Here is a 15,893-nt window from a genome sequence, read left to right on the forward strand (position 1 = left end):
TAAATAAAATAAAATATAAATCATTTATATATAAAACAAATAAATGAATAAATAAACAGGCCTACGTTTTTAATTGAAATGTTAGTTTTATAAATACATTCATACAAAGACACAATCTGTTTACAAAACTATTTTCAAGCATTTAAGCATAATCCTTTATATCAGAAGGTTTTTTAAAGAAATTATTTAGCATAAATTAAGTCAGGTGTTTCCAAACTTTTGACAGGTGGTGTGTACATATTTGTAAATCACATGTAAACAAAAAACAAACCAACAAAAATCCATTAGCTCCCTTTACACAACACAACTCCACATGTACATCGCACATAAATAAATAAAGCAATAAATCAAGAGCTCTAGTCCTCCAGCTGAAGTCTTGAACATCCAGCCTTGTTCTTCCCATTGTGCTCAAAGTGTGAAGCAGCTCAGGGAGGCTCAGCCTGTTCCGTTCAATTCAGCCTCACAGTCATCGAACTTCCTTCCTGCCTTTCGTACATTAAACAAACATACGGCTCTGACGAGAGGTGTCGAACTACTCCGAGTGACTGTAGCGCCGTGCGATACAAAGTAACAAAGTATAACATTTATTCAAATCGGCAAAAATGAACTCTTGGAATGTAGCGCGTTAGTGGAGAAGCTGAGGTAATTATTCGTGTATGGGACGACAAATAAGCGTTTGAAAGAACGACAACAGTGTCTGCAACAAGGAGGCTTGTCCCAATTAAAGCGAGGTGAGGTATCCGACATGATGGTTAAGTTAACTTTTCAGACAGATCTATGTAAGGGAGGAGACCCAAAACAGTGTTACCTCTCCAAAAAAGTAAGTCTCAACAAGTTTGCAGAGTCGCTGAAATCTGTTAATTTGTGTTATTGTAATAAACTATAATCATATGCTCTGTATGGCTCATTATTAAGGGGTTATTAAGTCAGTTTTGGTGTTAATAACCATTTTTGGAAACTACTGTAATAAACCAGACTGTCCGGTGTAAACTAAATTGGTAACACTTTAAAATAAGGTTGTATTGGTTAACATTAGTTGGCTACATTAGTTATCATCAACTAACAATGAGCAATACTTCCACATCACTTATTAATCGTATGTTATCTAATTAATCTAATGTTAATTTCAACATATACTACTACATTTTTAAAAGAAAAAGTTGCACGTTAACGTTAGTGAATGCATTATGAACTAACAATTACACATTGTACTTTCATCAATTAACACTGACCAAGATTAAAAATGCTGTAAAAATATTGTTCATTGTTAGTTCATGATTCTTAATGCATTTGCTAATATTAACATATAGAAGCTTACCTATAGAAGTGCTACCTATACATTTTAGGTGAATGTGCAAAAGCTATATGAATGTGTTCCACCTCTGCAAGAACTGGTGATGAAGTCTAGGGTGTTTAATGCTTATTATTTTGCCAGAGAGTCATGATTATTCCTTTATGTTCTTATAATTCTTATATAGTACTTAATGTTCATTAGACCATAAGTGATCCTACTGGAATAGAATTGGAAGAAGAATGTGTCAGTTGCTTCTACTGAGTTCATAAGAAAGTCACCACGTGTTTTCCAGCTCATTAAAATTATCTGAATGCCAAAGAGTGGGCAGTTCAGTAAAAAGCTTTTATTGATATGCTTCAAAGTCTTGTGAGGGTCACTTTCATTTTCGTGGAGTCATATTTATTTCGAATTAGATCATATTGTTCATCTGTTGGTTCATGATCCACTGTACAGCTTTTAGACTCACTTTCTCTAAATGCAATACCCACAAGGGTCCTGGTGGCGCAGTAACTGTTTCAACCATGACGTGGGATGCCTCAAGATGCATTTGAACTGTCAGGCTTTAAGGGCAATTATCAACTTTTAAAATGGTGAATGGGTTAAGAGAGAGGAGGTGCATTCCAACCTTGACCTCCCCCACCAGAGTTACAATGCAGGGCACAATCTACCCATCCCACCTGACTTCTTAGTCAAAGCATGTGATGTTTATCTTGACTCTTCGTAAACCACCAATATTTAATCTAATAACTGAATTCAGCCTGAAGAAGTGGCTTTTAACTCACACATGGTTGCTGGAACGAGATGGTGAGCATCTTAACAATGTGTTTCGGTACATTATATATTTGCAATTGAATACAACTAGTATACTAAACAGTTTCTTTGATACGATTTTTCTTCTCCTTGGGTGTGTGGCTCTTTTGTTCAGATAATTTGCCTTAAGTGCAAAAGTAATTTGTCCCACTTGGGAAAACTTGCTGGAAATTGTCATGGTTCATTCTGAAAAAATTTTGCCTCAGCCTTTCGAGTTAATATAATATCTATGTAACATTTAAGCAAAACTTTTCCCATGTCGAGGCTTTGGCTATAAATGGAAGCAGCTACTGGATACCTCGCTGACTGTTTTTTACTTAAAATCCTTAGATGTTTAATATCAGCTAGGTTGAAGCCTCACAACCATTTCTTTTTGCAAAGTAAAAAGTAAAAGGTAAAAGTTTTGTTGATATTTGAGGACTATTGTGCACCAGTATCTTTTCATTTACAAACTGGCAAGACAAACTAAATGTGATATAAGTGCTATGGTATGTGTAATTATATTTTTCCATGAAGCCTTATTGTATTACACCCTCAGTCCTTCGCTCTTTCTCTCTCAGGCAAGGCATAAAAGGTTATGTTGACTGTGTCTGAGTAACATGTGTTTCCAGTATTTAAGTAGTTTTTTTTTTTTTTTTTTTTTTTTTGCAAATGGAAGGACATATTTTTCCGGCATACTTAAAACTGTGTGTTCATAATGTGTAGACTGCCATGACTGAGTAAGCAGTGTGATATAATAAAGATTCTTCAGACAACTAAGTAAATGAGTGAGTATTAAACAGATGTAAAGACAAGCAAAACTTGTTAAACTTTTTAGATGGCAATGTCTTACTACAGAGGCAAACAGAAACATTTTGATAACAATCAAAACCAACACAATTAAAACAATCTTGTGTAAAACAAGACTTTGATTTGAGACACATTATTTTTCAAAGTATTTTATAAAAATATGAAGAAAGTGACCTTAATATTAGTCTTGATATAATCATATTTTATTAAGATTGTTGTCCTCTTATTGATGATGTCCTCTTTTGGGGGAAACCTATAGAATTTAAAAGAGAGGACATTTATTTTGCCATTCCTCTGATTAATACACTTTCACCTATAAACCTTTACTTACTGATTCCACATACTCTTTTTATGAAATTGGAAACATCTGACTATCTTGTGCTTCTTTTTAGCAACTCTGCCAAGGAAGAACCTGTTGTGGATATAACATGTGAATGAGGAAAGGAGTTTGGGATTGTATTTTACAGTGCGTGTCAGCTTTCCTTCAGTCCCTCGTAATGATGATTGGCTCCAGTGGCCAGTGGACTGTGGATGAATAGACCTAAATGGGAGCTCATACGGACAGAGCCAGCCTGCCACTATGGCAGCTTATGCTCTGAACAGCCTGATAATGATGAACCCCAACAATCTGACCAATAAAAGCAGCCCTCGGACAGGAAGGCCTGTGCTTCCAGTACCTGGTCGTTCTACATTTAGCCCAGTGCTGGGGGGCAGTGGAGGTCCATTTAGCCCAGGCAGTCTGAGCCCCGGGTCCCCAGAAAAATCCTTTGTCTTCCCGACAGTTACCAGTCCCAGCAGCCCAAGAGCTCGTTCCCCATGCCGGCAGCCAGAACTGCTGGGGGTGAACGTGGGTATTCGTGTGCGCAGACTAAGTGGGTCTGACCTGGAAGAAGACCAGGAGAATGAAGAGCGACGTGCTGCTCAGCAACTGGAGCGACACAAGGAACTGCAGAACGTGGAGGTGAACAAAAAGGTGGACCTTTTTGAGGCTCAGATATCGGCCCATGTGCACAGCAGAGACAATCAGAAGAGCCCACGGATTTCCAGGAGACTTGACCCAGCCACTCAGTTTGCCAAACTCTGCTTGAACCCAGAAGAAACACTCCTGGCTACGCAGAACAAGGATCACTCTACAGGGATCCCCAAAGAACTGCAAAATGGAAAGCGCTTCTCTGGCCCGGAGGAGGGGCTGCAGATCAGCTGTGATGAGAAGAACGGGGCTTACCCAAATACAGAAGAGGGCAGCCCACATAAGAGCACATCAGCAGGAGCTAAGAGCAAAGCTGACAGCTCTACTGACAATCACTCCAGAGCTTCTCGAGAGGTTAGCAGCTACTCGACTGCCAACGAGAGCTCAGCAACTAGGACCGAGACATGTTCGAAAAAGGACGGAGCTGATCCGACAGCAACACAGCGACAGGCTGACTGGGGCAGCCCAGAGGTGGGTGCCATTCCTGCTGTCATTATTACGGACCACGGCATGGAGGTGGGTGGGGAGGGCAAAGAGCCTGAGGTTAGCCCTCAACCTTCGAGAGCCATAAGGAAGCTCTCCTCCTCATCTGCCTCCTCTACGGGATTCTCCTCCTCTTGGGAGGAATCAGAGGACGATATCTCCAGCGACCCTGAGCGCTCCCCAGCTTTCTTGCAGACTCAACAAAAAGCGGTGAGTCCACTTTTGATTTGATCTTTGATTTCATTTTGTAAGTTGGACACTGTGGCTTGATAAGTTTCCAAATTGGGGCAACAAATGTGTCCTTGTTGATTATTGATCTCATTCAAGCATGTGCTGTTGGACATCTACAATTTCTGTCCAAGGCAGAATTGCCTTCTGGGTGCAGATTCACCTCGAAGAGATAGCCTATACGTGTACTGGTCAGTCCCAGAATTGTTGTTGTTGTCCAGTATACTTGTCGAGCTCGTCTGTATTCTTCCTTAGTAACTGACATTCTCACATACAAAGGTACTTCTGTGGCCTGCTGTCAGACTGGATGGACTTTTTTCTCTGACTTTAGCTGGTCGCCCTTTAAGCAGAGTACAAAAGCAGAGCAGGGAACAAATAGCAGGACAAGGCTAGCAGTACTAGACCAAATGTTAAACGGTCTCTCACACCAAATATTCTCAGTGATTTTTCAATAAATCATGCATGGAGAAGAAAAACTGAATGGATGTGAAGTATTTTTTGTCGCTGTATAGCAAGCAAGCAAGCATCCAATATTTAAAGGGGAAGTGTGTAATGTCCGCTCCACAAGCGTCACCAATTAGAAATGCAAAACATTTATTTTTATTTTTTTTTTAAACAGAGCACTCTAACCATCTTCCATTAGTTAGACAAACCAAAACGTATGCCATTGGTGGATTCAGTTTTGGCTGCTCAAACAAGCCAAAAACAATGTTTTGATAGCACCGCAGTGTTAACACTTTTTGGGAAAATCAACCTACTTAAAATATTTGAACATGGAAAAAATTAAACACTTCACATTTTAAAGGGTTAATTTACCGTAAAATGAATATTATGTCATCATTCAAAAGATCTTGTTCTAAACCCGTATGACTTGTTTTCTTTTGTTTTCACAAAAGGAGATTTTATGCAAAATGTTAGCCTCTATTTACGTTTATTCACACTTTGCTTAGTGACCATTTAGTTTAATTGTATGGAAAAAAGATGCAGTGACAGTGAATGTGACAAAGGCTAACATTCTGCCTAACATCTTGTTTTGTGTTCTGTGAAAGAGCGAAAGTTATACAGGTTTAGAATGAGAGTGAGTAAATTATGACAGAATTGTCATTTTTGGGGGAAATGTCCTTTTAAGTAATTGAAACGTGGAGAACCAGAAGTCAACAGCATTAGTGTTAAGCATTACCCATAGAAAAGCTTATTAGATTATACAGTCATCTCCTGTGGAAATGACATGTGTGACGCATTCTCAAGGGGGTTACACTTGTCTTTGCGACATGCTTGCCCTGGTGAGAATGTGTAGGCTCACAAATTTAGGCACACCATGTTAGCAGCCGCATCACGAGTGCCTGCGGCTAATATGCTGTTGCTGCTGTCACAGAGGACTTCATTGTTTAGACATAGATGTCACACAGTCCTCCAGACTCACACTATAAGTGGTAGAATAATGTGGCTCTGCTCACCACTCAGGCTTTTACGCCCCTTTATGTGATGTCTATTTCTTATAAACACACAGTGGAAGAGAGCAAACATCCTATTGTACCTTCTAGAGAAGTGATGGCACTCATAAAAGATTGTTTAACTATTCAAAGTAACCACAAGGGCAAGACTACTTGATAGCCTTGATCTTCTGTGATGGAATCTCTGTTGTTTCCAGACATATGCCGTTGTAATGGAATGGCTTTGGCTTTGGTGGGTAGATGTTCTATGAGTGCCTTATGTGGTTGGGATTCAGGGAACAGTTACTGCAATTAAAAGGAGCTTTGCTTGATGTTTAAAGGGATAGTTCACCAAAAAATAAAAATTCTCTCATAATTTACTCACCCTCATGCCATCCCAGATGTGTTTGACTTTCTTCTGCTGAACACAAATAATACTTTTTAGAAGAATATCTCAGCTCTGTAGATCCTAATAATGCAAGTGAATGTTGAACAGAACTTTGAATCTCGCAAAAATCACATAGGCCTAAAGTCAGTGTAAAAGTAATCCAAAAGACTCCATACCTTCTGAAGCGATATGATAGATGTAGGTGAAAAACAGATAAATATTTAAGTCCTTTTTTTCTATAAATGTCCACTTTCACTTTCACTTTCAATTCCACATTCCTTTTCTTTTGTTTTGGCCTTTAGCATTCTTCATGCATACTGGTCAGGGCTGGTCAAAGGTGGAGATTTATGGTAAAAAAAAAGAAAAAAAAAAAAACACTAAATATTGATCTGTTTCTCACCCACACTTTTTCATATCGCTTTTAAATCATGAATTTAACCACTGGGGTCGCATTAATTATTTTTTTGCTGACTTAATGTGATTTTTGGAGATTCAAAGTTCTTGTCTCCATTCACTTGCATTGTAAAGACCAACAGAGATGAGATATTCTTCTAAAAATCTTCATTTGTGGTCTGCAGAAGAAAGAAAGTCATACACATCTGGGATGGCACGAGGGTGAGTAAATGATGATTGAAATTTCATTTTTGGATAAACTATCCCTTTAAGGGTTCGGTGAGCACCCTAGTCTTTGTATAATGTGTATTCTATGCTCCCACAAGGTTCAAAGAGTAGTTCACCCAAAAATGAAAATTTTGTCCTCATTTACTCACCCTCTTGTGCAGCTTGTATGACTTTCTTTCTTCCGTGGAACACAGGAGTTATTTGCTGCTCTTTGCCATACAATGAAAATGAATTTTGACCACTGTTGTCAAGATTTTCAAGGTAAGATTTTCTTAATCTTACTTACATTTCAGCCTGTTCCTCACAAAAAGCAATTGTATGGCTTCAGAAGATTTGGAATATAATGCATGAGACATATAGACTACATTTATGATGCTTTTATGGTGCTTTTTTTGTCCTTTTTGTAAGCATGACAGCCTCTGGTCCCCATCCACTTTTATTGTATGGAAGAGAGCAGCTCAGACATTCTGCTAAACTTCTCATTCAGTGTTTGGGGAAAAAAGTCACACTGAAGGTTTTGAATGACATGAGGGTGAAATAATGCTGACATTTTTTATTTTTGGGCAAATGAATGGACTTTGATTTAAACCTATGCATGACTTGTGCAGTAATTTGTAAAAAACATTCTTTTGATTCTCATTTTTGCATTAAATTGGGCTTATATCCTTGGGTTCGGTGAGCATGGCTTGATCAAAAATATCTAAAACACTTGTAGATGACCTAATTTCACATAATTCTTATAAAAATAGCCTTACTGTAGAAAAAAAAAAAAAATCCAATTGCAAGAAACATTCCACTTGACGTTTATCCTTGTGTTCTCAGCAGGCTTGTGTTCTCAGTTCATCACATTTGGGGGCCATTTCTTTTCTTAAGCCCTTTGGCTCACACTGTGTTTTTTAAACTGCTGAAATATTCTGTGGTCATCATTAAATTGAGACCAGGAGAAATTGGATTCACAAGAGTATCATAAGGAAGATTTTCAAAGGGTTTTAAATCTAATAATTGCAATATTTTTAAAGGGATAGTTCACCCAAATATTACAATTATGTCATCATCATTTACTCACCCTCATGTTATTCAGAACCTGTATGACTTTCATATTTTCCATAGAACACAAAAGCACTGAGGCAAAAATTTTGTATTTCACAGAAGAAAGAAAGTCATTTGAGTTAAATCAACACGAGTAAATTATTATAGAAATTTCATATTTAGGTGAACTATCCCTTTAATGAGCTAATTTTGTTTTTCCAAAACATGTTTATCACACATTTCATGGTTCTGCTTGACCTCCTTCCTCTCACAGTAACAAGGTCAGGGGTGAAATTCATGAGCATGAAACATATCTGTGTTCATTTTACTCTACAAACATTTGCACATGGTTTCTATTTATTAGGTTGCACTAAGCCTTTGGAAAATTAAAGAGTGATAAAAGCCACAAACGTTTTATCAGCGCTTTTGGTGAAACAATTGACCCAGAAAAGTTTCCAATGGGCTTGCCTTTTTAAGCACTAATGGCAGTGTGTTGTGGTTTAGTGCTGCTAATTATGCCCCATGTGCTCTGTAGGGAGCCACGGCTCAGGAGATCCCTCAAGCATGGTTCATTTGACAGCTGTTGCGCATTTCACTTTACCAAGACTGCAAACTCATACATTTTTTGGATCTGCAAAAGTACTGAAAGTGAAACTATACCACAGATGAGTTTCCCAAGATGATTTTTTTCTGCACTTCCTCGTTTCAACCAAGTTAAAGGTGTGCCAGTGGGATGTGCTTGCATTTTCACACTCTTACAGTTCATGCACCTGGACTGGTCGTAAAGTGTGTAAAAACGCAGACTTCATACACCATTCACTCTGCTGTGGCATATTATTAACATTAACTACACTGTCTCTTTAAAAATGACTTTCTGTCTGACATTTAAACAAAAATATCTTGCTGCTTCAAAGGAATAGCTCACCAAAAAAAAAAAGTGATTGAAAGAAAAGATAATTCATAATCATTTAAATCTGATGCATGTAGGTTTTTTGTTGTTGTTGTTTGTATGTTTTTGTCAAAATGTTAAAACACTAAAATAGAGTGTGATTTCCCTGAAAAGTGTGAACAATGGGTCTGTGGCAGTTTCAAAACATTGCTCTGTTTGTTTGAGCATCCCTTTACCAATGGCTTAACCAATGTTTTAACCAATGTTTTAACCAATGGCGTGAGTTTACTCCGGGACTATGCTTTCCGACCAATGGAATACGGGGAATGTTTTCGGGAAACCTGTTCGAAAACAATCATTATTTGTGCAATTATGTTTGGTGATGGAAGTGGCACAGAAATTATAAACTTCAGCCTTAACCCTTGGTTGCAGTGAATTTTTATATTGTAGTGTGTTCTATTAATAGGGAAGATGAGATATGCAAGATAATATTTTCCCAGCACAAGTCAGAGGTGTGGTTCATTTTCTGCATGCTCAGTTACTCCACTGATCTGGTGTCTCCTTTTCCTGTGTCAATCAGATGAGGGAAGAACCCTCTTGTATGTGTGTGTGTGTGTGTGTGTTTGTCTGTGCACACTGTTTATAGTCTTGTGGTAACTTGCTCTAGCAAACCCAACAGCAAGTGTAACTTAACCAAACATGCTACAGGCAAAGCTCATAGCTTTTTGCTTAGTTGCTGAATTGCCAAGCTGCAATATATTGCATGAATCAGTATACTTTAGTGCAGTGATTTGCAACAGTGATTGTTTTTTCTTCACAACCCAGATTTTACTTTGGACATCAAGTGGCGACCCAAAACAGTACCGTAAATAGTTAATCATAATGCAATAATAATGAAGATATGGGATGCGCTTTGTTTTTTCTTTGAGAAGCATATTTATTTTGATATTCCTCATTATACACACGCATTATACCCTATGAGAAGAGACCGGCCACGAATTTTTGGGTCCAGTTTAGAACCACTTACGTGTGCTTAAGTGTGCATTGTTATTTTAAAAACAGGCATATTCAGCATATTACTTTACATATTTGCATGAACATACAGGAATATTGTACCCTGACATTGACCCCATTCTGTCGAGTTACTGAGAAGTGGCATGTCCCATCAAACATCTTTGCACCAATTCCAATGTGTTTATATTTTTCTGTGGCATTATTGATAGCGCACTGCAAGGACAGTCTCAGAGACTCAGGTTCTGGTCCCACGAAAATCAGGAAGTAATCGCAGTAACATAATTTATAATAAGCACAAGGTGGAGGTTGCATTTCCCTCTAAGATTACTCAGATTTTACTAATATATATATATATATATATATATATATATATATATATATATATATATATATATATATATTACTAAGATTTTTTACTCCACTGACTGTTAGGTTTAGGGTTGGGATTTGGGTCACTGTGATCACACGGGAAGTCGGCATGTTGTTTCCTAGAGTTCGAGTACCCTTGGATCGGCCACATTATGCTGACTTACTGACAAGCACTATCTCCTCCATTAGACATTTTTCATCAGCTCCTGCATGTTTACCGGAAACCAGGAAGTAATCGCGTTCGCATAATCAGTGATGAGTGCGTTTCGGAGGTTGCATTTTTCCCTCTAACATTATATTTTTACTCCACTGATGGTTAGTTTTAGGTTTTGGGTTGGGGGTACAGTTTATAAAATTTGCATTCCTCTGCACTGTATTACAGCCTGTATAGCTGAAAACAACTCGCTTTACAACACGCTTTTGGCACCCCTCTGTGGACATTTCACCTTGAAAATGGAGCTCACACCCAACAACACTTACCACTTTGACCACTGGGGGTGGTAAGCACAGACCAATTTTAGCTAAAGTCAACCTACTGTTTCCAATTTCACTGTGAGATCAGTCTGTTTGGGATATGGTTAATAAAATATTGATTCCTGTTGACTGAATGACATAATATTTTGGCTTTTGGCGACACTCTGTTGATGTTTCACCCAAAAACTGGAGCTCACACGTACCCGTAATTTGAACAACACTCACAGCTTCGGCCACTGGGGGCAGGGTTTGAATTTTGGTAAGCACAGACTAATTTCAGCTGAGGAATTTTCGACCTACTGTAGCCAAATTCACAATGAGATCAGTCTGTTTGCACCGGGCATCTCTGACATGTAAAGCACAAAGATAGTTTTCTGTTTGGTCTGCTTTAGTAGTCTTTGATGTAATTTGCGACTGTATTCTGTCGGTCAATATTAAAATAATTTTAAGCTACATTAAAGTGATCTGGCATGTTAATGGTAGTTTTAATCCTGATGCAATCCAAATAGTAAAGGTCACGGTTTTAAAGTCATGTGAATATTTGAATACGATTTAATGAAACGTGTCTAGGCCTGTGATAGCAGCAGGCTACAGGCTACAGCAAGTAGGCGGATAGCTTTCTAGAGATTGTGTGTGAGTGGTGCATATGTGTATGTCATACACGCTGTGCTCAGTGAATAAACACACTCATAGACACAATGAGTGCTGCTTTGTTGAGAAATGTTTCTGTTCTTAGAGAAAAATGATAGAGGGAATTATTTACTTTTCCTAATTTGAAAGACCAAAAATATAAAATTCTGTCATCATTTACTCACCCTATTGTTTTGTCCCAACCAATGTGACTTTCTTTCTTCTGTGGAACAGAATATTAGTATCAGTCACCATTTACTTTCATTGCTTTTTTCAATTTCAATTTTATTTTTCTACATAAAAAGAAAGTGAATGGTGACTGAGACAAAAATTCTGCCTAACATTTCCTTATGTTCCATGCAAGAAAGAAAGTTTAAATGTACTTAAAACTACTTCTTATCTTGTGCTGTTGTTTTAAGTAAAATATAACTGTTCAGTAATCAGATATAGTGTGACAAAACAAGGTCTGAATATTTTTTCAGTCTTAGCATAGCTTTGAACTCTTACGCTAAGTTTGTGAGCCACCCAGCACAAACAGTTTTTGTGTGAGGTTGATTCTATCACCCCAACTGTGAGCATACAAGTGCTGTAGCATGATACACTAGAGGATCTGAAGGCTACGAGCAATGGAAAATGTAACACCCCTGTGGTTGACGGTTGCCTAGCGACCAGCTGACGTCAAGGCATGCCTAGTTCAAACAGCTGGGGTTCTGTGCTGCAGTCGCACTGCTGGAGGGAGCCGTTTCATATGCAACAGACAGGAAGTGCACCGGCCCTTTTTCTTTTTGCGCCGGCCGGGCAGGCTTCACTCGTATGCACCGTAGAACCCTTAAAGATAGGAAAAGCACCCTACTATTAATGAGTGGCTGTTTACATTTGAAATTGAAGGAAAGGGCATTTGCATTTCATAAATGTACAGTAGGCTACTTATGGTTTTGTTTTGTTTTGTTTTAGTTGGTGTCTACATCTGCATAGCATATTATTTTCTTTTTCAGTTTTTGCCTGGTTTACCCTTTTCCACCACTCACAATTTTCCAAAAGAAGAGACACGTGAGGTGTTTTTAAATGCATAGCTCACCCAAAAATGAAATTCTGTCATCATTTAGTCACTCTGATATCGTTCCAAGCGATGATTTTCTTTCTTCTGTCAAACACAAAAGGGGATGTTAGGCAAGATTTTCACAGTAGTCCATATGAATTGTGCACCATATTCCAAGTCTTTTGAAGTCATACAGTATGGTAGCTGTGTGTGAAAAAAAGGCCAAATTAAAATCAAAATTTTTGTCTAATTTTTATTTAAATCTCAAATTTACATTTTGATCGTTATGAGACACACAAGAGCCATTATGAGATGTTTGGCATCATTGATGTCAAACATGGTGTGACGTATTAACGCATCGTATTTAAATACTGTATATGCAAGTGAATGAGGTTTGAGAGCTGCAGTGGAGAAGATTATCAATGAATAATTTTTAAAAAGATGTTTAAATTTAAATTTCTAAAAAAATTTCATGTGACTCCAGAAGACATGGGATATAGTGCACAACTTATACTATTTTTATCTACTATTACAGTGTAAACATATATTATTTTTTACTATTTACTATTTTTCAAATACTCTTTTCGACTATTGTAATGGTGCTTTTGGTCATTTTTGGTCATTGTTGGAGCTTGACAGCCACTGGACACCATTTACCTTTGTTGTATAGAGAAAAGCATTAGCAGTGTCAATATTCTGCTAAAGTTCTGCTTTTGACAAAATGTTCATTTTTGGGTGCACTATTCCTTTAACAAAGGTGGCTGTGTTAAGGAATGTTGTTGTGGCTTTCTTTCTGAGAAACAGATGTGAAGAATGGAATGGTTAACTCCTGGAAATGAGCTGTGTGCTGTGACTCTTATGATGCCCCCCTGCACGTCGCTAGACTCTCTTGAAGTGGTGTCTTTGATGCACAGGCATAAGCCACGGCCTACAAAGCAATTTACGTGTACAGTACTTACACTTAGTGTACAATATTACTGCCTAATATTGTGTAGGTCCCCAAAGTCTACTGTAACTCAAATACAAATGTGATTTAGATCTGTACAAATGTGGTGAGAAGAATATAATCTCAGAATGCAATTCTGAGATGCGGGTTGGCGCTGTTTTGGCTGCACTTACACAATATTAGGCAGGTGGTTTTAATATTGTGGCTGATTGGTGTATATACTGTAAATGTATATATACTCTATATATGTATATAATCAGCATAAAAATTTGAGCGAAAAGTTTAATTAGAAAATTAACATGAAAATTACAATTAGTGCAGTGCTGAATCTTAAAGATTTCTTATTCACTTTTTTCAAAATCCTAAAAGTTTTTGTTTAATTCCAGTTTTAGGTTAGATTTTGAATCACAGATTTTCAATGTGTGTGATTTTTTAATCCAAATGCATTTATTTGTTAAGTAGCCATTTAATAAGTTGCATAATGTAAAGTCAGGTGGTCATTGATCAGGACCCCAATGTGAAGCGGAGTACAATTTCTCACTCCTTCAAACAAGTCAATATTAGAAGAAATCATTTTTTATTCAGTGAATCCCTCATGCAGTGAGTGAACTTTGTGTAATGTCTTTTCGCAGTTTTACATTCTTGTGTATATTAGGGTGCAGTAAAACATCAGTTTAATGGCAGGTCTCAATTCTGAGAAAGAACCTCCTGTCATTAATGGGAAAAAGACTGGTTTCAGGACAAGCAGGAACAGCTATGGCATGCTTTGAAAGGCTAAGAGTGTCAAGGAACATGATAGTCTAGTTCTCAACTGTCAAAGGGGAATTCAAATAGTACTCTGTTGAGTGTTGATATATGAAAAGTGTTGAGCTTTAGTCCTTTAAACAAACATTATTAAATGGTCTAGGTTTACCCACTTTTGAGCCATTTTTGTGTGCGTTTTGTTTTAAACAGGCACGGTCTCATGCAATTCAGACGTGTACCTGACTTGCCAATGGAAAACTGCACCTCAGGATTTTCAAGATATTAATGTTGATCTCATTTAAAACTATTAGTACCTTTCTCCTGGAAGAAAACACCAATCTTTAGCACTTATCTTGCATAATTTATAGTTATATTTACTCCAGCTGTCATTTGACACTCAAAAATCAATGTACAATATGTAAAAATACACATTTAAAGCTCATCTGTCGGTCCTAAAGCAAAACAAAAAGCCCTGACCCCATGTCTTTGTTATGCTCTATGATACTGTGAGCACACAATACAGTTTGTATCTTGATATAGGCCTTAATGTTTCCACTATGATATTGCTTGAAATATTCAAATTAAAAAAGACTATTTATTAACTATGTTAATTGAACATAGGTGTCTTATCATATTGCTGTTTTCGCTGTCCGTAAATAGTCCGTAGGTTACAGTGATTTTACCACAGGTAATGGGTGTTCATAGGCACTACGTGCACAGCCTCTCATGGCTTACTACAATATATATATATATATATATATATATATTTTTTTTTTTTTTTTTTTTTTTTATTATTATCTTTATTAAATCTTTTTATAATTTCAGTCACATGGTTATTTTTGATTATTGTTTATATATAATCTTTAAATGCAATGCAAAGATTATTTGACTTATGTTGACTCTATCATTCCACATTGAAAACAGTGTCTGCCTTCTCTTGTGAAAGCTTGTGGTTATGCTGGCAACATTGACCTCGTCCGGCATAAGACGCTTGAAGCCCTAATGGTGACCGTCTTGCCTCCATGAAATAACACCCAGTCTTTGGCCATTTCGCTGAGTGTGGCTTGCAGATGTGGAAAATACTGTCTCGGAGCCCTCAGCCTTTTCCTGTCTCGCAGAGAGGTTCCTCTCGAGGGGTTAAAAGCCACTTCCTCCCTCAGTGCTCAGTGGAAACTTTAACAACACCCGTGAGGTCAAGCAGACGCTGTGTAGAACGGCATCCCTTTCCTCCATCTCGATATAGCTCACCCTGCGCTTATCAGAACAATAGCACGACCCAGCGCTGCGGAGTGCTCCCCTTGCGATACGTCGCTGCCTCTTCCGATCCCCAAATTAACAAAACCCTGAGCTATTGATAGCGGTTTTATACAATAGCGAAGGGGATTGGGAGTTCGAGAGAGGGAGGGGGACGGGACTAAATAAGTAATCTGCGGTCAGGTTAAAGTCCTCTCTGGGACAGTTTCTTTTTCTGGCATTCCACAAGGGAAGGCCGCTCACAGTAAAAACTGCAGAGCTCTTTCATCATATTAGACTTGTTGTATGTTCTCAAAACATATTTTTGCAAATCACCTAGTCTCATTTTTACCAAGGCGTGGGGGATTTGCTTTGGGCAATTTCCACGAATACGGTATAATTCGGTGTCTCATTCATTTTTTTTTTTAAGCGTTGGAGGCACAAATCCTGTGTTTATATTGTGAGAACTATTAGAAATGTTAGATCAACTATTGTGTAACTTAAAAATAA

The 15,893-nt window shown here is 37.8% G+C and overlaps 1 protein-coding gene across 4 annotated transcripts in view; it reads left to right on the top strand.

Annotated features, from left to right (window-relative positions):
* The first annotated feature begins 498 nt into the window (after positions 1–498).
* The window catches only part of LOC127416210 (inositol-trisphosphate 3-kinase B-like), a 57,336-nt gene continuing 41,941 nt past the window's right edge, over positions 499–15,893 (top strand). The window contains exons 1-3 of one of the 4 annotated variants that reach the window (XM_051655429.1): positions 499–820; positions 2,810–2,871; positions 3,286–4,556. In XM_051655429.1, the coding sequence (XP_051511389.1) occupies positions 3,474–4,556 (1,083 nt within the window). In that variant the 5' untranslated portion in view covers positions 499–820; positions 2,810–2,871; positions 3,286–3,473. The remainder of the gene's footprint in view (positions 821–2,809; positions 2,872–3,285; positions 4,557–15,893) is intronic. The other 3 variants (XM_051655430.1, XM_051655427.1, XM_051655428.1) reach the window with 3 other exon arrangements.

Source organism: Myxocyprinus asiaticus, chromosome 25 (genome assembly GCF_019703515.2).
Source record: "Myxocyprinus asiaticus isolate MX2 ecotype Aquarium Trade chromosome 25, UBuf_Myxa_2, whole genome shotgun sequence".
NCBI classification, from domain to species: Eukaryota; Metazoa; Chordata; class Actinopteri; order Cypriniformes; family Catostomidae; genus Myxocyprinus; species Myxocyprinus asiaticus.